Below are 21,601 nucleotides of genomic sequence, written 5' to 3' on the forward strand. Positions count from 1 at the left end.
AAAGTGCTATTTTTTAATTTTTATGTATTTTTATTTTTAGAACGATGATATTTGAGGTCTTTTGGACACCAGTCTAATCCACCCGAATAATGAGTCCGCCCTCAACCCTTTTTCACCTGATTTGGAAAGTACTATTAATGTTCTAGAAACTACCATTGGCACTTCATAACTATTTTTTGATAGAATAAATGATAATTTTATGCCTTAATTGTTTTAATAAAAGAACAAATTTGTTCTCTCCTTTTGTTTTAAAAAAAACTCCGCCTATGATGTACTTAATGTCTTAATTTTTTCACACACAACCGGTCCCAAGCCCGGATTAAGGAGGAGGGTTGTGTTAGGTAGCTAATAGTCAGTGTAAAATTTTTCGGATCACTATGATATGAATTCTTACCGAATATCGTATAAATTGATGAAAAATAATTCATATAGTCGACCCGCTTAGTGAGACTAAGAGTTGATTTTGTTGTTATTGTTGTTGTTGTTATACGTGGAGTAAAAAGTAAAATGATATAATTTTTATTTAATATATAATAAAATAAATGTGGAATATTATAATTTGAAACTGCGCCAAATCAAACAAAAAAATACAATTAAAAAGAGCTTTTGAAACGCAGCTTTTCACAAAACACGATTTTCACTTCTCTTAATATATATAATCCTCTTTGGAAATTGCCACGCCCAAAATCGCAGATCTCGCGGACTTGCATAGCAGCACTTGCGCGCCTCGCCGACACAGCCACGAAAGTCATCACACCTTCCGCGATCTCGTCATAAACAACACAAAATTTTCAGATCCAAATCCCATTTTGATTCGCTTGCAGACACCAAAGCCTTCGATCTCCAGAAATTCTTGCAGCAGCTGGGCCGTCTTCGATGAAGTAGTCTGCGGCTCGCGGAATGGCGGAGCAGACCACGGTCGAGAAGGCTTCGTCGGAAGAGGAGAAGAAAAATGCGGAGGTGGATCTAGAGTTGTTCAGCTGTCTGCTTCAGCCTTCGACTGTCGATGCCGATCCCGAGTACGTCGGAATTCGCCGATTTCTTCTCTACCGTAAGGCCCAGTCCGGAGTCGTTCGGCGGAAGGTAATTTCGTTTTCACGAATTTTCAGCTCGTTTGGTTTGATTGATGCGAACTCCTTTTGGTTTCGGGTTGATTTGATTTTGACTGTGTTAGGAGGCGAGATGTTTAGTGTGTGTATGTTCGAATTCGAAAGTTGCGAACTCCGAGTGTTCAGAAAATGATGAGTTATGTGTCGGGAGGATTGTGCATTATGGTTGAACATTAACTTTGTTTTTAGACTTGAATTTTGGCTAGTGGAATTTAGAAAAATTCAAATATTTTGTATTCCATTTTGTCTAAATCCATACAAATTCAAATTTAAGGCTTGAATCAGATACTCCAAATTATAGAAATTCAAATTCAAGGTTTGAATCTGATACTCCAAATTCATAGAAATTTATAAAAATTGAAATTTCATTTTTCTAAATCCATATAAATTCAAATATTTTATATTCCATTGTTGCATAGTGATCGGGGACTTTTTGAAGAGAAAACATGTCATAGGTTTTATTAGCTATGATATCTCTCAATAAATTTGGTTCTAGAAATCTGGGGGCCGTCTTTTCCTGGGGAAAAATGCACAAAGAGATACAACAAACAACAAAACCAAGCCTTAAGCCCCACCAGGTCTCTGCCAAAAATGCACAAAGAGATAGAAAGGAAAAATTAGTGCATGTCATTTGCTTCAACCAGCTTGGAATACAAGCCTGATGAAGATACCAAACAACTGATCGAGAGAAATTCATTTTAACACAGAAGTGGTATTTGTACTAGTTATGAGCATACACATGATGTGTGTTATAAATGTTTATTTTATTAATTAATTCTTTATAATTTCTATTTTTTCTATTTTATAATTTCAATTGAATTATTTTTTCCTGTCTATCTAATGTTTACCTTCTAGCCCACTATGAATTATTTTGTATGTTTTTTTTGGCAAATATAGTCAAATAATAGTAATTCTTTATTGAAATTTAAAATTTGCATAGGGATATTATAGGGTATTAAAAAGTGGGCAACAAAAGAATAGTTATAGGCAGTTATAGGTTAGTTATGGGGATATTTACATGTTAGTTATAAGTAGTTGTGGTTAGTCTTGTGATATGCCTAATATTTATATATGATATTTAAAATAAAAAAGTGGACAGCGAAGTAGAGAATGTATAGAACTATTGATTTAGTTGTTGATTGTGTCTCCCACAAGCCATTATGTTTTTGTTAACGATTAGGAAACTACTGGGTTAAAATAGTAGTTCCCTATAACTATATTGGGTTAATTCTTTTGTCCTGGTAACTATTTCATTTCTTATGTTGGGTGAGTATCAAGAGATAAATTAAAAGAAAAATAATCTAACTTTTTTTTTTTTTGGGTTTAATGGAACCAAAATTGCTCACCAAGAAATCTATACTACACAGTCCATGCAGAGTACTCTGTCCAATTCACACAGTTACAAACACAAAGATACTGCAAAAAAATATTAAAAAAAATAACTCTCAAGATTTGCAAGAAATTTTTACGTGAAAAGTACCTCAATGTGGAGGAAAAAATAACACTAAAGTTGGGCAAATCTCCACTCTGTAAATAATAAGATTACAAATATAAGTACTTGTAACAAGGCTAGTGACTACCAATCAACAACAAATATCATCTAAGAGTTTTCAAACTCTAGGATCACTACAATGCATAGTTGTCAAATTGACAGTAGAATCGTGAATCGAAATTCCAATTTTGAACATTGAGAATTGGGAATCGAATCGAGTTGTAAGATTCAGTAAATTTTCAAAAATCAATTTTAAATGACATGCATATGTTGATATACAAACAACAAGCAAAATTATAGAATATATTTATATTTTGGTAATAAAAAAAATCATATTTCATGTGTATACTGTCCCTAAACAAATGAAAAGTAAGAGAATGAGTTAGTAGTGATGAACTTTATGTTGTTTTAAGAGAAGGAATCGAAAAAAAATAATAAAAAATTGAAATTATGCATATTCTTTGTCGTATTAAAAAGGAAAATATAATTAACCTAAAAAAATGATAATAATTGAACTAAACTTTTAAAAGAACTAACTTTTGAATCTTAACAACACAAGAAACATGAGTACACTTTAGTGGGTGAGTGTTCTGCCCCTTCTTATCAATGGTAGAGCACTATAATCCTGCTAGAGGGAAGAATGATTTTGTGGAGGCAACATAAGGCCCAAAGTTCTATTTTCTCCTCTTTTAAGCACTGACATAAATGAGGAATGGAAGGTAATCATGTGAGGTCTCAAACTAGTCAAGTGTTTTGGGATATGATAGGTCTAGAATCGTGTGAATCAATAGATTCATATCGATTCAATAGATACGCAAGGTGAATCAATAGAATCGACAACGATTCAGTTGGTTTTAGATTCGCTAGTAAGATTTGAATCGATTTGGTGTAGAAGAATCTTTTGAATCAAATCGTGAATTGTAAGATTCTAACAACTATGCTACAATATGTGATCACCCGAAGGTGGATTCAAGCAAAGCGTTGAGAAAAATCTCAACAAGTATAGTTTGAAGCAAGCAAATGAAAAAGATGTTTTTGGGGGGGGGGGTCTTGAATGGGAAGGGGAGCATGCATTGGACAAAAGTAGAAGAAGTTCTAGAGAAGGCCAAGGAGAATCAAGCAATCCTACCTCAAGCATGTAGGATAGTAGGTGAAATGATTCCCATTGCTAAGAGAGAATCCTTGAATTGAAGGGATTCCAATCAAGGATTTATGATATAGAGGATGAGTGAGTGAAGGGGTAGTGGGAGAGAATCCAATTGCTCAAGTGCCAAAAGAACTGCATTGAGCCATGCTTGGGAGTACTTATAGAAAAGATCCAAATTTGTATGGGATGTCATCCTCCAATGAGAAAATGCCATATTGGGCTAACCAATGAGACAGATAAATTGTTGGTCCAATGGGGTAGCAACACATAGTTAGGGCGAGAGAGTAGGAAAAGGGATGCGTGTCACAAACAACAAGTGAAAGAGACACTTGATCAGCTTTGGAAGTAGGGGCTCCCCTTAACAAAACTCTAATTTGAGCCCACCAAGCCAAGATTCTGTGGAATATCCTGAGACCAGACTTATTAGGGAGACCCTGGCACATGTCAATATGACCAATCTTGGGTGAGAACATGCTGCTAATTTGACCACTTGCAAGGGTGCAAACATAAGATAGTTAATAGTTAGTTCATAATTGTGTGCATGCAAATTTAATGTGGGCCAATTTAATAATTTAAGGCATAATGAAAATTTCATGTTTTTACAAAGGATAATAGTAATCAATACAAGAAAAATTGGCGCCACTTTGATGGGAACAACATACTAAAATTTCATCTGAATGGGGCTGAAAACACCATCAGATCGTCCAGAAAAAGCGTGGCAGCAAAGCTCAGTCTCTTCTTTCTGTTAGATCTCCTCTCTGTAATTCAACTACTCTCCCACTTAACTGAAGAAGCCGATCAATGCTTTTGATATACCCAGCACAACAATGGACCATGTGCCCAAGAAACTCTTCCACTTCCTTTTTCTTGTTCTTTTGAATGGGGTGGGTTCCATTACATGGGAGGACACTCAAAATTGCTTCTTAAAGGCTGTAGGTTCATTGGCTATGGACTTATCATTCAAGGTTAGGCTCAAAGAGCATTGTTTTGTTTTGTTTTTTGTTTTGTGCCTGGAGCAAAGAATTGAAGGCAAATGTGTTAGTATTTAAGTATCAGATGTTTGTCCCCTCTGTACAAAAAAGGCTATGTAGAAGTATGGGCTTTGAGGTTGAGGACAGGGCTTTGTGTGGTCCTGTTGACATTAGCTTGGGTATGTAATTGCTGTTATTTGGTAGGATTTAATCAAAGATTGATTGCGTTGTGAAAACATCTAAAATTTCTTGTGAATACGTGTTAATTGTCACCCTTGCATCCTTTATAAATACAACTTAAGCTTTGAGCAACATGTATTCATTTTTTAATGCTCTTTTCTGTTGTTTTTTGTTTTGTTTGTGGATAAAAAGCACACCTTTCTTTCAGCATTTTATGGTATTGCACTACAAATTTTCTAGCAGTAGATTTGCTATGAACTTTTACGCTCCTCTCTCTTTCTTTTCTTTTATTTTTATTTTTGCAATTGTATTTATTTATTGAGACATTGTGAACAATGACGTAGTGAATTTTCTTGTATCGAAGGACTGGAGATGCAATGGAAAAGGTTATGTGGCATACCGTAACTACATCAACAGGCCAAGGAATTGGGAAAGTTTGCACATACCAAGCCACCCAAGTACTCCAGGACAGAGGTTGCTAAAATTTTACTTGATGGGATCTAGCATCATAAAATGATTGTCATCATCTGAATTGCTTAATCAAGTTCCAAGGGAAACAATGCAATTTCTAAAAAAAAATTCTTTCAATGAAGCCCTGAGCTTCTGACATGTAATAACAGCTGTTGGAACAAAGGCTTAATACTCGGAAATTCAATTTCTGTAGTTTCCTTTACATATTAATTTATAATTGCTGCAGAACGGAAAGAGATTTATAATTAGGCATCATTAGCAAAACTGCTTGAAGATTAATGGCCTATATGTTGTTTTGGGCCTGTTAACTTGTATGAAAGATGCAGATAGACTCAATTTGTATATGATTTACACAATACTTCCATGATAGTAAAATTGGTATTTTTGAAGCTATAAGAATGAAAGCCTCTATAGTACATACATTGTTTTACATTCAAAATTGAGTGATAGGGAGCAAAGATCAGTTCCTGCATGGCTTTTTTTTTTTTTTCTCCTTGATAGTAAATGAAATTCATGGAGAAGGAGAAGGAATTGTGCTCAGATTCAAAAAATGTGAAGGAGGTGGAAGAGGTCTTTCTCCTCAAAGATGATGGGAAAAGGAAGACAAGAGAGCCCGAACTGCCTTCAATGCAGTTTTTAGAAAGCATATATCACTGATACAGCTCTATGAGTTTGCGATGGATGAGGGCTGAAGTCTTTGGTTCAAATTTTGTTAGGTTAAAATTTTTTTAATTTTAAATATCTGCAAGTAAAGAATACATGAGCTGTGTGTGTGATAATAGATTCTTTGTTCTTTCATCATGCCAATATTTTTTTAAAAAAGTTGTGTCTCTCTGACATTAATTGTTTGTTCTTACATTCAGAAACTGCAATGAATTTTTATGACTTCGGCTTTCTTTCTGATTGATGAGTTCTATTTAAATTTATGTTTCCATACAATTCTGACATCAGGGTAATTTACTGGTTGATGCATCAGTGGGCGATGGATTCCATCTCCAGGTCCACTCTCCCTCTTGTTTGAGGTAGACAGCTGGAGCTCTAGCAGGGTATGTGTGGCATTGTATGGAAATCTATATATTTGTTTTTCACAAGGTTTTCAATTGGATCATATATTGCTGTTAGAAATCATTAACAGAGTTTTTCCATATAAGCTCATCGTAATATTATGAATGTGGACTTCACACTGTTGGTGCAAACTAGTAGTACATTAAAATATAGACATCATGTATGGTACTAAGAATGGAACATGCAGTGTATATATCTGAAATGAACAACCAACTATTTCACTATATTGATTCACAAAGATACCTTGGGAAAGGTGCTAGGAGTGACACTAGATAAGTCTGTTCTTTAAGAAGTTCAATATATCTTTTTATTCATGTTAGTTTTTACCATCTGACTCTGGATAAGTCCGTTCTTTAAGAAGTAATATATCTGTTAATATTACTGTAGGCTCGAAACCATGTCAAAGAATGTGAAATTTGTTTTCATGACACTGGTGCATTCCATAGAACAGTAATGGCTGGTTCTTTCTTCCCCTTTTGTTTGTAAAATTTATTTTTGCAGCAAGGATTTAAATATTTTTTCCTTGTATAGTATTCTATATTTCAACAAAATATTGACCTTTTCTGCCTAAGTATTCCTTGCATAATAAGTAACTCATGGCTATGTAGCCTTGTTGTTTTGGTAACCATCATTACGATTTGTTTTCAACACAGCTAACATGTTGTATATGGTCTCAAAAGAATGTGATGATCATAATTATCAATTGTCAGAGTGATGTTTTAAGTGTGAGTTGATGAATATTCACCCTGCTGCATTCGCATACGGCTCTAGTTATTCTGAAACCCTATCCTTGTTTTGGAATGGAATATGTGGTTATTTGGTATGAGTTATGTTACTTTTAAGGATCAATGATGACAGTTGCATGGCATAAGCACCAAATCTAAAGAGAGAGTGCGCTTTTTCTGTACAGGACCTACGAAATGGAAGTCAAGCTTTTAGTCACAGAACAAGTTTCAGCTCAAGTGCAAGTGACAGTGATCATCCACATCCACGTCGAAAGTTTGAACCAGCATATTCATTTGTTGGAATGCATTGCATCTTTGACCAGTGTAAAGCTTCAGGTAAGTCTTAAGGCATTACCTAGATTCATTTTTTTACTACCCACTACTTTATATCTGAGTGGTGAATGTTATTATTTGAGAGGAAGTAACCTGATTTGTTTATCAGTTACGGTTTTAAAGTTTGGGCACATGAGTTCTGAGCTACTTGCTTATGGTGCATCTGATGGAAGCTTGACAGTATGCACAGTCTCTCAGCCACCTTCAATTGTCAAGCAATTGCGAGGGCATTCAAAAGATGTCACAGGTTGGATTAACTGGTATTGATTCTGTTGTCTTTCTTATATCGAATACTGAATTATCTGTAATTGTACTTCTCTGAATTTCTGCTAAGTACTAACTAAATATTTAAAGTTTTCCTGTACTGTCTAACATGTAAATTCCCATGGAGTATGACATTTGATCTGACACACAGCTGAAATGTTAATTTAATTGTCAAATATGGGACTGCTGGGCTGAAGCATCCTCGTTTGTTTCATTGCTCAATTGACTCTAGTGCCTGCTAAATGCTAACATGTGGTGCCTTTTTTTTCTTTTTTTGGGTCTATGCAAAAAAAGCTGAAAATTATGAAGGTAAAATGGTTTTAATCCAAATATGTTTTTTGATAGGATCCTATAACCTAATTGAACCTATGTAACCTAATCAAATTTGCTTAGATGTTAACCTATACAAACAATATGGTGTATTGCAGTCCTACATATTACCATGCTTCCATGATTTTGGCTACCAAAAAGAATCAATAACAAAGTCAAAGAAGTTTAGGAGCTAAATTGATAAAGAATTATGCATATGGGGCTTATTTTGGGTTCTCTGTAGTCTAACCTGCCTATTGTTTTATAGAGTCCAAGTTTAGGTTTCTTTGCGCTAAGAAGTTCCTGATTTTGTTTTATTTTTCATCAAATTTTTTGAGCAGGAGCATTTTGGATATTTAATATTTGCTGGACATTCGGTAAATGATTGTTCAGAGATTTTCCTTGCTAATATTTTGGGCTTAGCTGAATTATAGGCCTGTTTATGTGGCCTTTGGTAGTAATAATTATTGCTTGATAAGCTAAAACTTATAATTTTTTTTTGACGTTTCTGTTTTAGAGTAGTCATATTAGTATGAGAAGTTGGGAAGTCTTCCAATTGATCTGTATACTCTTGTAGTTTGCTAATAAAGCCTCATCAGTATTTTGCTCACGTGATGTGCCTGAATTTTTGTTTTCATTCTACTTGTTAGATTTATTTCATATGATTAGGGGTTGGATTTCCGTTGTAGTTTGTGGGTTGCAAGCCAAACCCTTACCCAGACTTGGAGCTGTATGCCCCAAATTTTATTTTCCTACCCAATTCTGCGTGAAGTCCCTTGGTCAAATGCACCTGCCAAACATCGTAACTGGAAATGGCTATGAGGAATCCATATCCAATTTTCTTTTCCAGTAGACACCCCAAAAACTTTTGAATGCACCTCAACCCAAGGATTATATTGTACAATGGTTCTTCTTGGGTCTGAAAGGACAGAATTGCAAAGTTCATTGATTTTTGAAAATGTCAAACTGAATAAGTTTGTTGCCTTGTATCTGCACTTTTAATTTTTTGGGGGCAAGAAAATATCAAACCTAAATTTGAAGACAGAGTGCAAGCAACATCTAGTCTTATGGAATCTATTGCTAAGTTGTACTCTGCTTTGAGGACACCGCTCTTTGGGCATATTCTTTCCTTCTTTCTCTCTTTTTTATGAGTTCCAGTTAAAATATGCTAGGTTGAATAATATGAATGGAATCTGAAAGACCAACATACACTCTTTTTATGAAGATTTGGATAAAAGGTAAGATTTTTTTCTAAAAAATATTTTGGGCCCCCCCGGGGGGGGTGGGGTTTATCTTTTTTGCAAAAATTGCATTTGAAGGATAATTATTTAGTGATGTATCCTTTTGAGACTTTCTTGTCATACATTACTTGGGTATATTGTTATGATAAAAAAGGATGGGAATATAGAGGCAGTTATACAATGCAATTTATTTGCTCGAAGTAGACATTGGAAGGGAACAGCATTCTATACAAGAACTAATCTCAAATTCTTAGTTCCTAAATATTAAAACTTTCTTTGCCGTTGTCATCATTTTGTTTCTAAAATGTTACTATATTTTCAGATTTTGACTTTTCATCCAACAATCAATACATTGCATCATCATCAATGGATAAAACTGTGAGAGTATGGGAGATATCAAAAGGCATTTGTGTTCGAGTAATATATGGAGTTGCCTCACAGTTGTGTATTCGTTTTCACCCTGTAAGTGTGCACCAAAATTGATAATCTTCATTTTTTTTGTACTTTTTGATTTTTATGTTAATTTATTTGGTTGTGTATTTAATTTGTTGTTTTCTGCTACCAAGCAAGCTTCTGTTGTATAAGTCACACAGCTAGGTAAAATATTTCCTGCTGAAACTGTTCCATCTTTAAGTTTTTATTTTATCTTGTTTATTATTTCAGTGTAAATGTCTCCTTAAAACTTCTTTATTCTTCAAAAAGAACCTTCATGTTGAGCATTTTGATTAGCTGGCTTTAAGAGGCTTTGTCTCTCATTCTCTTTAGTTATGCAACTAGAAATTTGTAAAACGCTAGGGCCCTTTTAGTTGTGGAAAATAGTTTTCATTTCGATTTTTAGTTTTTCAAAGAATTATAAAAATGCCATCTTAGTTTTCATTTTTGCAAGATTTGTATTAGTTTGTAGAGAATAAAGGATTTGTTTATATGTGAAAAACATATTTTATTTTGCATTTCTAAATTTCCAAATAATTACAAAATCACACATTGTTTTCTAATTTTTCAAAAAAATTAATTAATCAAAAATCTGGAAAACAATTGAAAAAAGAAGAGATGTTTTCCAACTTTCCTTTATAAATTTAGAAACTTGGAGAACAAAGTGGCATTTTTGTAATTATTTTAAAAAGTCGAAATAGAAAATAGAACTGTTTTCCACAAATGAATAGTGCCAAATTTTTTTATTGCTTTCCATTTTTTTTATACAAATGTTGGAGAACTGAAAACTAAGCTGGATTTGTTGTAATTCTTCGGAGAAAAATGAAAACTGTTTTCCACAACTAAACAAACCCTTACCCTTCGATATATTTCTTCTTCATTAAAGTGGTCATTCATGGTTTTTTCCCTCTTGTGTGCTCTTTGATGCAGGTGAATAACAACTTCCTTTCTGTTGGCAATGCAAACAAAGAAATCACTGTAATTATTGTCTCCCTTTCAATTGCCCCATTTTCCCAACAAAGTAGTCAATAGAATTGCCTGATAGTCTCTTGCTGTCTTTTGAATGAGAATTTGAGAATTTAGTTATTGAGGCAAGAGAAGGAAATATATTGAAATGCAAACTGGTATGAGAAACTGGGGGCTCCTTTGCATCCTTCCAAGTCAATTTCCTGTGAATTTTAATTTGTTCTTTGTCCAGAGATGTTATTCCTGGATTTGCTGTCTTGGGGTGTGAGGTTTCATACTTGCAAATTTATTGCATGGCAGTTTCTAAAATTTGCTACGCATTTCTATAGTTGGAATGAAATTCAGCTTATTTATTTCATATTTTATTGTCTATAATAGTGATAAGTGATAACATGCCATATGTATACATGCCTCATAAATGATGTCAATGCTCTACTTTGTTTCCATTTGTTTATTCTAATTGTCCCAATCTCTTTGGTGATACTTTTTTTTAAAAAAATAATTTTATTCCAGGTATTCAATTTCAGCACTGGAAGAATAATTAACAAAGCAGTCTTTGACAATGAGGTTACTGCTATGGACCATGATCACACTGGCCAGCTTATTTTCTGTGGGGATGCTCAGGTGTGCCTTTTGAGTGTGCATGCGTGTATATTTGGTTATCTTTTATCGTCTAATGAGCTTATGTGTTCAGTATTTAGATATTGTCTAATGTGGGTAAATATGCAGGGATCTATTTACACAGTTAATATGAACTCCCACACTGGAGCATTGTCCCGTTCTCATCGCAATAGAAGTAATAGCAAACGCAAATCTCCAGTGACAACTGTACAGTATCGAACATTTTCTTTGCTGGCAAGGGGGCCTGTCTTGTTGGCTTGCGTTCAAGATGGAAGTTTGTCGTTCTTCAGGTCTTATTGGCATGACATCTGTTTTACTTTTATAGCTTTATTGTAAAGTGCTCATGAAGTGTGTTTTTGCAGTGTTGCTTTGGAAGTACAAGGTTATTTGACCCTCCGCTGCTCTCTCAAATTGGCTCCACGAATACACAGCATACGGGCTTCCTTCTGTCCTCTACTTTCGCTTGAAAAGGGTGAATACATAGGTTTGTTTCAGTCTAAATGCTTCTGATACTTCATTACTGATTCTTCCTCAATAAAATAAAATTTGAAAGACCACTCTTAGCCAAAACAATGGAGTTCGAGACATATGTGAGGCTTTTTATTTTTATTTTTATTTTTATTTTTTACCAAAAACACAGAAGAATCTTCAGACTTGAGAATGTTCTCTTCCCTCTTTGTAGGAGCTTTAGTGGTGAGGGTGAGGCTTGGACTATGGGGTTGAGGCTTCTGGGTATCCGACATTTTACTTTTCAAGAGTTCGGCTGAATATAAGTTGGCTTGCAAATTGATGGCTGCTATTTACTAGTTCAAATTGAAATGTGTTTAATTTGGATCAGTCCCCAAATCAGCTTATGAACTATGCATCCACAATAGAATGCTAGGGTGGAATTTTAAATGTGTGCTTTTCAGTTGCAAACTGAATTAGAGTATCTCTTTAATCATTTCTTTGACTTTTATAAATGTTCATGAGCGTGTGGCTGACATTTTGATATCTTGTAAACGTGAAGTTTCTGGAAGTGAGGATTCAAATGTCTACTTTTATGATTTGACTCGGCCACGGCATACATGTGTAAACAAGCTGCAGGTGTGTTTCACAAGCGCTCGCTCTAGGGTTTGATGGCCAACCAAAATCACCAGTTTCTAACCTAACGTGACTGAAACATTTGCGAGTGCAGGGTCACGGTTCTCCAGTCATAGATATTGCTTGGAACCATGGAGAGAACTTGCTGGCTTCGTCTGATTCTGATGGAACTGTAATAATATGGAAGAGGGCAAAGACAAATTAGAATTATCCAATTTCGAGATGGTTTCAACACATACAAAAAATTGAGGGAATAGAAATTTAGAAAACTTTTTTTTTTTTTTTTTTTCCCATTTATTATTTTATTTTTTGTGTTATTTTGTCAATCTTATGTGAAAGGGGCGAACCTTCGCGCAGCATGATTACAGGTTACAGGACCGAGTGAGTCGGGTTGAATTAATTCTTTGTAATTTTTGAGTTAATTTTTAAATTTATAAGGTGAGTTTTGAAACCCTTATGCTTTTTCCTTTGGTGATTTTGTTGACGAGCTTCATCTGTAACAATTGACGTGCGTGTTGGACTTTGCCCTAAGTATCTCCACCTCTTCTCAAGAAATGGAAAGAGGACAGAGAAAGGGGACGGAAAGGAAAAGTGCGTGGGTGGATGGATTATTTATTACTATTATTAATATTGTTTTATTACTTGATTTGGTGAACTGATGAAGAAAAATGAAAGGAAAAGAACGTTCTCCCTACTGTGAAATCAGTTCTTGTGAGAGTTAAAAAGAAAGAGAATTGTCACTCGAATTGCGTGATTATCAATTTTGTTTATCTTCCAATTCAGTTAATTAAGTGGAGGAAAAGATTATGTTCCTTCTTCTGTGAGTTTTCCTTTTTCATTCCTTCTCTCCTACCGATCAATCATATTAGCATATATGAAAATAATACTTGTAAAGCATCATAACACAGTACCATGAGAAAACCATTTTGCTGAAGATATACTCTCTTGAGTTTTCATTGATGTTTCTTACGCATCTATATAAGTAAAATGGATGGAGAGAATAATAGAAAAGGTTTCTATGGTTATAAAGAGCTGTGTTATGGTATGCTAATACGTCCTCTGGAGTTGAATGGTGTGTGAAGAGCATTGAGACTTGACCGAAAAAGAAAGAATTTTCAAGAGACCAAAGGCTTGGTGAAAATATCCGCAATTTGGTCCTTAGAGCCGAGAAATGAAACTGTCAATGATTTTTCTGCCACTCGGTCATGGACAAAATGAAAGTCGATGTCCATGTGTTTTGTTTGAGAGTGGTAAATTGGGTTGGCTCCAAGGTAGGTTGCTCCAATGTTGTCACACCATAAAGGTTGGAGCATGTGAGAGAGAAATCTGTAACTCGCGTAGTACTGTTTGTAACTAGATTGTTTCAGTTGTAGTAGTGTTAATGGAGTTGTACTCTGCTTCTGTGCTCGATCTAGCTATTGTTTTCTGCTTTTTGGAACTCCATGAACTTAAATGGTTGCCAAGAAAAATGTAGTATCCACTGATTGATCTTCTGTCATTAGGGCATCATGCCCGATCGGCATCGGTATAGGTTTGAAGGGTTAAGGAGGATAAATTCTTTTTACAGCACTCCAATGGGAAACTTTGGGATCATGCATGAATTGATATACTTTATTCACTAAAAAACTGATGTTTGGCCGAGTGTGTGATAAGTATTGAAGTGCTCCAAGAATGCTTCTAAAAAGAGTTGGATCATCAAAAGAAGGAGAATCAAATGATGACAGTTTTAAAGAGGCTGTCATGGGTGAGGACATGGGTTTGACATTCAACATGTTGCTACGATGTAGCAAGTCCTTGATGTATTTCCGCTGAGTGAGCAAAACAACTTCCTTTAGATAATCTATCTCCAAACCTAGAAAGTAAGACAACTGGCCTAAGTCCTTAATAGGAAATGCTTGACTTAGGCAGCTTTTAAGGAATCAATAGCAATGTCATGTGATGAAGTGATAGCAATATCGTCGATGTAAACCAGTAAATAGATTTTGATATCACCATGAGCAAAAATGAATAATGATGGATCAACTTTGGAAGCAATGAAACCATATCCAAGGAGCCATGAGCTCAGCTGAGCAAACCACACTCATAGGGCCTGTTTAAGCCTGTACAACGCCTTCTCCAATTTGCACATATATTGCAAATGTAGGGGATCAATGAAGCCTCGAGGCTAGTGCATATAAACAATATCAGTCAAATCGCCATGAAGAAAGGTGTTTTGAACGTCAATTTGGCGCATAGACCATCTCGGAGCTACAACAAGCGATAGGATCAACCAGATGGTGGGAACTTTAATAACAGGACTGAAGGTGTCTTGATAATCGGCCCCTTTTCTTTTATGGAATCCCTTTGGGGCCAGGCACGCTTTTCGCCTTTGAATCGAACCATCGGAGTTGTATTTTTTCCAATAAATCCACTTGCAACCAAGGATATTACAAGAGGGGTTAGGAGGGACCAAGGTCCAAGTGCGGTTTTGAATGAGAGCATAGTACTCTTCATTCATGGTAGAGCACCATTCGGGAAGCTTAGAAGCCGTGGATGTGACGTACTGATTTTTCATTCAAATTTTTTTTCCTCAAATAAAAAATAAAATATTAAGATCACGTCAAAAAACTCTGATACCATTTCAACACCTCCCGACCCAAAGTGAGTACTGAGTAAACAGTCAATCTCTTATAAACATGCCTAACAGCGGAAGTCAATATTTACAAATCATCCAGAATATACATAACTAGAGTTCTAACCATCCACATATTTATATACATGACTAAACACATTTCCAAAATCAACTAAACACTCTAGGGGAAATCATGCATCCCTAATACAAAACACTTACCCTGACTATCAGGGTACCAGCTCCCTTCTATTTCGGAGCTCTATCTCCTGGTCTATCTCGGTTCCTTGAAATATTTAATTATTCGGGTGAGACACCTCTCAGTAAGATGAAATAAATTATTTATAGTGTGTGGCGCATGAGTTTAGTTATATCAAATTATACTTATTTAAGTAATTATATCATCTGATAAAATATATAGATATGTACTCATAATCATCCATGTTCATAATAAAAAACAATTATATTCATAATTTATACTTAAAATTTAATTAATTAATAATTTGGTTAATCGGTTAACCAAATTATTTTTGGTTGTTAACCGAACCAAAACTGATTAACCGAATTTTTGTAAAATCCCAACCGAATCGACCGAACCAAGTTTTTTACCTTAACCGAACCGACCAATTTCGGCCGATTAATTCGGTTAATTCGGTTTTCACCGAATTATGCTCACCCCTAATCACCATAACTTGAAAACAAGCATGAGAATAAGATGTCATGGGCATCACATTGCCAAGTATCCCGAAAGATCTTGTGAATCAAATAGCACCTAACAGAATCATCTTTAACAACTTACTTAGAAGAAAAATCATAATGATACTCGGACCTTTAGCAATTTGCTATCAAGAAGGAAAACCATACATGCTAGGACCTAGACCTTTATCTTTTTGCACTATCTTGTGTGAACTTGGCAATGGGACACCAATTTAACCACTTAGACATCGGCTCGATTAGGATTTGATTTGTATACAACTTAATATGAGATCTTCTATTGTTGTCTGTAATTGATTGCAGATTTTGAAGCCATTTTCAGAATCTAATCCTTCTACCATTAGCAACTCTCTAGTACAAATGAATATCACATTTTCCTTCCTCATCCATTTCACACAAGATTTATGCTACCAGACATTGTCCAATCACTGATCATAGCTGACTAAACAACTTCATTAGTATTGTATTTTATATCGAAAAATTAAGACACGTGTTTATTGCATATTTGTCCAGTCACTAGAGCAAGATCATGGTTGACTTGAAGTTTGTATATCAGGACTTAGTCTTGCCATAATTGCAATCCATGTTTTTCATTGAGGATATTTTTCAACAATGTTTTGATATTCTACGTGTTCCGCCATAGGTTATAAGTTGAGCCTTAAAAACTGTTTAAAGCAAGTAAAAAAATCTAGAAACTAATTTGGTAGGAAAATGATACTTTACCCTGATTTAAAAGTGTAAGCCTGTGCATTAGTTTGACATTGAAAAGGAATTGGATGATTAGAATTCTAGGGAGTGTTTAGTAGCTCATATAATTTTTACTCAAATGAATTACAAAGCTATGATGAGAGTTTTGAAGTGCCTTTTATACATTTGTTCTGACAGGCAAATGATTACACATCCTGATCTGAGATGCCCTAGTAGGTATGGTCCTTGATGAGTATGAGTCATCTTTGCAAGTTCTCTGTTTAAAGATGAGGCTAACCATTGGTGGTTATGTATTTATCATACACCTAGTTGATTGTTTTCAAAAGAAAGTAGTACTCAGAGATCCAAATGGAGTGATGATTTCCTTCCAACTAATAAGCTCTCATATTTGATATCTTGAGCACTTGGGAAATGATAGAATTTAGGCACATGTCTTGGGTTTGTAAAGCAATGAAAAAAATATACGAGTTAACGAATCCCAAACTTCTTACCCATAGGTGATGAATTTTTAGATATTCTTCCCAAATGATTTATCTGGGCAACCTCCAAGAGGAGATTGAGTTTAATATTAATTTAGTGTTAGGAACAGAGCCTATGTCAACTGCTTCATATGTAATGGCATTAATTGAACTAAGACAACCTACGGTGCAACTAGAAGATTTTCTCGACAAAGAATTTGTTCAACCTAGTATATCATCATAGGTTGCACCTGTGTTATTCACTGAAAAACATAATGGGACCTTGAGGCTATGCATTAATCATTGGAAGTTGAATCACGTTATATTAAGAATTGGTATTGACTTCCAAGGATTGGTGGATTATTTGATTAATTGGTAAAATCCCAAAATTTTTGAAGATTGATTTGCAATTAAAATTGGGGAATTACACATCCCAAAGACAGAATTGAGTACACAGTAAGATCACTATAAGTTTCTGGTGTTACCAATTGAGGTTACCAAGGCACCTTACATTTTTATAGATATAATGAATCAAGTTATTCAACCATACCTCGATCAATTCATTATAATTTTTATGGATGATTTTTTGGGTATTCAAAAACTCAAGAAGAGTATGAATAACATTTGTGATTCATTTTGCAAACATTATGAGAGCATCAGTTATATACTAAATAAGAAATGTGGGATCCGAACAACTAATACGAAATTTTTGAGTCACATCATAATTAAAGGATAGTTATCTATTGATTATTCTAAAGTTATGTCAATGTTAGTGTAAAGACCCGAAAAATTAAAATGATTGAAATAATAAAGATAAAAATAGATAAAATAACAAATAAATAAATAAAAGGAATGGCGTGGAAAAAAGAAGGAAAAAAATTAAAATTAATATTTAAGAAATTAAATTAAATTAAGATAAATTAAATAATTAGTAATTAAATTAAAATTTTATTACATTGGATTTTAAAAAAAACTAAAAACTAATTGAAATTATATATATATAAGTTAAAGTAAAAGAAGAAAGAAGAAGAAAAAAGAAAAAAGAAGAAGAAGAAGAAGAACAAGAAGTCAGAGAAGGCACGCCCCCCCCCCCCCGGCGCAAATTTCCTGTGCGTCGGCTACTTCCGTCTCTGTCTCTCTCCTTCTCTCAATTTTTCAACGAGTTTGCGGCGGATCGGGAAACGGAAGGTGTCGTTGGATTCCTGGTTCCGCTGCCGACATTTCTACTAGAGCATATTTTTCATGGGAACGACTTAGACACTACTCTTGGGGAAAGGTAATTTTTCCTCATTTTCTCAATTTCGCTGTTAATATGTAGTTAAATTGACGATCGGGTACCACCGCGTGGTCCTAGTCGTCGTCATCGTCATTTTGACGTAGGTAAATTTTCAATTGGGATTTTCTAAACCTACTCCAAAGCGAGAGTGGGATTTGAAAATTTGGCAAATTAGTTAAATTTGCGAATATAATTGTTAATTGAAAATTATGACCCTAAAAAATATTTAAATAGTATTTTATTTAGGAATAATTTAAATGGAATTAGAATTTTTGATTCAGGATCCGGGTGAGCGCCGCAGGTATTTTTCCGGAGTCTCTGTCGGTGTAGTTCGAGAATTCAGGTAAGGGGGAAATTTATATATTAAATCAAGTTTTTCATGAATTAAAAATGACTATGTGTTATTTATGTATATATGTTTTTATGTGGGTTTAAAATGCCAGCAATAAAATTTATGTTTTCTGAGTCTAAGATTGTCGATATAGTTGTGTATATGTGAAAGTGAATGAATGGAAGTGAAAAGAATTTTCTTATGAATTAAATAAGAAATGAAATGTATTTTGAGCATATAAATGTTAAATGTGGGTTGACTTATTTTATGAGAAATATGTAAGAATTTTACTGTTAAATTGTGTGGCATGAGATTCTGTGCAAATATATGTTAAATGTATGAGATGCAGGCTAAGTAAGTAAAGTAATGAGAATAAAATATGATATGAACAATGTTGCCTGTGTATATTAAATGCAACCATGTAAAAGTATAACAGCTGAAAGTCGGGTTAGCAGATTTTAGCGCATTTCTATGTGGATTAACTGCAGTAGATTTTAGCGCATTTCTATGTGGACTAACAAATGACGGCTAAAGAGCGACTGTAGTACAAAGGAATGGAATGAAAATATTATGAAATAAAATGATAAGGAATGACAATGCAATGAAATGAAATGTGAAATGTGAATGATACAAATGGGAAATAGTCACTTAAAGTGAAACACAAGGAAATGTTAAGTTATGAATATGAAAGAATGTGAATGATTGAATAATGATGGAAAGAATGATGTATTATGATATTAGAAGTATTTATGTATGTAAAACATGTTACGTTTGGGCGGGGTGCACTCTTCGCCTGAGGGCTTGCTGAGTAAGACGAGTGCACTAGTAGCTTTAGATGTGGCAGTAGCTGCATAACGCACTAGGGCAGAGGGAACCTACTTGTATGGGCGGGTAGAATTCCCTATCTTTAGGGCCTTTGCCAGTAAACTATTGTTGAATTGTGTGAGTACGAGATTAATCTACCACTTGAGAGCTTACTAAGTAGGTGAGCGTTCTAATATGTTTTAATTGTGACCTTAGGGTTACCTAAGTATCAGAGCAGAGGGGTGCTACTTGTATAGGCGGGTAATCGCCCCTATCCTTGGGTAATCTCGTGGGTTAAATATTTGCTTGTAATTGTTTAGGTTCAGAAAACGATTTCAATGTTATATTGTGATTTGCAAATGAAATAAAAATGATATTTATTTATCTCATGTTGGTCACACGCTGTTTTAATATGTATGTTTCTTCCCTTACTGAGATGTGTCTCACCCGAATATGATTATTTCTTTTTCAGGACATCCTCGAGGTCGGGCTTAGAGAGCTTGAGAGTTTTTAGCCTTCTGAGGATTGTACAAAGAGAAAGGGTATATTTTTATATACTTTGGGGGAATGTAAATATTCATATTTTAAGTTTTTATGTTTTAAGCCTGTTGAGAACGAAATTGTTGTGAAAATACTGAAATGCTTTTGGAGATATATGTATATATGGAAATGCATGTGTTGGATGGATACTTTGGATTATAGATAGAAATTAGTAAATTCTGGTATTATGTTATATGGAGATTTTGTTTATGTTTTCCGTTGCGTATGTTATGGATCATGATTTATTAGGGATTTTATCAGGTGTAACGCACTGGACCTGGGTTTAAGGGTTCAGGGCGTTACAGTTAGATCTTTGGAAGACTGGAAATGAAAATTGAAGTTGTTAAGTGTTAGTACTGAAACAAGATGTATTAGAACAAGATGTATAATCTAACGATTTAGGTTAGTTACCAGTTCTAATAGAGCTATTTAAAATATTAACTCAAAACTTGTTAGGTTAACGATATATTTATTTGGGGTGGTATTTAACAAATTTCGATGACGAAATTTTTATAAGAAAGGGAGAATGTAATGCTCCAAGAATGATTATTTCACGAGGATGTAGTGAATGTAAAAAAATTAAATTAAATTAAATTAAAGTAAATTAAATTAAATTAGAAGAAATTAATTAATTAATTAGTTAATTGATTAATTAAACAAATAAAAGTATCATGATATATATAAGAATCCTCAAGAAGTTACTTGAGGATTCAATACATTTGAAATCCCAAAAACCCCTTTGCATTTTCACTCTGTGCACGCCCCAGAGGAACCTCTCTCTCTCTCTCTCTCTCTCTCTCTCAGCGTTTCTCTCGTCTCTCTCTTCATGTCTCCGTCTCTCTCACCTCTCTCTCTCTCTCCTCGATTTTCTGGGTCAAACGTGTGCCAATCGGAGAACGAAAAATACCCCTAGATTCCATTCTCCGCCATCGACATTTTAACCGGAGTGGATTTACCATAGGAGTGTCGTAGGAACCACTCTTGGGGTAAGGCAAAATCTCACTCTCTTCTCAATTTCTCCTTAAATCTTTAGTCAAATTGACGATCGGACACCACCACAGGGTCCTAGCTTCGATCCTCGCCATTTTAATCAGAGTAGATTTTTAATTTGGGTTTCCTAAGCACCACTTCAAGGCTAGGGTAGGATAGTGAAATTATATTCGTTAATTATTTTTAAAGTTTAATTAGTATTGGGAGTGTGTGTGAGCCTAGGAAATGTTAAAATAATTGTAATTCTGGAATTGAGTTAATTGAATAAGGGAAAATGTGATTTCAAGGTTTTGAATTCTAAACACCGCGAGCATGGATCTACGGTTTTTAGCAGGCCTCTCAGTAAGTCAGGTAAGGGGAATAAATTATAACAGTTATTTTTGAAAATTTCTGGTTGAGTAAATATGTGAAAATGAAATTATGATATTTTCCCTATAAATATTGTATTGTGAATATCAGACGAAATTGTGTGGCATGAGGAACGTGAATAAAGTTTTACACTGTAATTGTGATAAAATGGAATAAATATATATATGTTTTGGAATGGAAAGATATGAGAATATGAGATGTAATGATATGTTGATACCGAAATGAAAATATGAGAAATAAAGATATATATTTTATAGAAATGATGAAACGTGATATGCAGAAATGGTTTTCATTGGAAATGGTGAAAAATGATATACCAATATGTTTTACAGTGATATAATAAATGTGAGATACAGATGTGTTTTATTTGAAACGATGATATACGTGATATAAG

General features: G+C 34.4%; 1 protein-coding gene across 3 annotated transcripts; it reads left to right on the forward strand.

Moving 5' to 3' along the window:
- Positions 1 to 589: 589 nt before the first annotated feature.
- On the forward strand, positions 590 to 12,860 carry LOC131156467 (uncharacterized). 3 transcript variants are annotated; one of them, XM_058110170.1, is made up of 12 exons: positions 590 to 1,083; positions 5,264 to 5,373; positions 6,347 to 6,416; positions 7,346 to 7,496; positions 7,603 to 7,740; positions 9,630 to 9,769; positions 10,670 to 10,717; positions 11,219 to 11,329; positions 11,435 to 11,616; positions 11,689 to 11,810; positions 12,336 to 12,412; positions 12,504 to 12,860. In XM_058110170.1, exons 1-12 carry the CDS (start codon positions 901 to 903, stop codon positions 12,612 to 12,614), a joined length of 1,443 nt encoding a protein of 480 aa, XP_057966153.1. In that variant the 5' UTR covers positions 590 to 900; the 3' UTR covers positions 12,615 to 12,860. The 3 variants fall into 3 exon arrangements, with proteins under 3 accessions (XP_057966153.1, XP_057966155.1, XP_057966154.1); XM_058110172.1 differs by lacking the exon at positions 12,504 to 12,860 and having other exon boundaries at positions 12,009 to 12,344; XM_058110171.1 differs by lacking the exon at positions 10,670 to 10,717 and having other exon boundaries at positions 655 to 1,083.
- Positions 12,861 to 21,601: the final 8,741 nt, after the last annotated feature.

The sequence above is a fragment of the Malania oleifera genome, chromosome 5, assembly GCF_029873635.1.
Source record: "Malania oleifera isolate guangnan ecotype guangnan chromosome 5, ASM2987363v1, whole genome shotgun sequence".
NCBI classification, from domain to species: Eukaryota; Viridiplantae; Streptophyta; class Magnoliopsida; order Santalales; family Ximeniaceae; genus Malania; species Malania oleifera.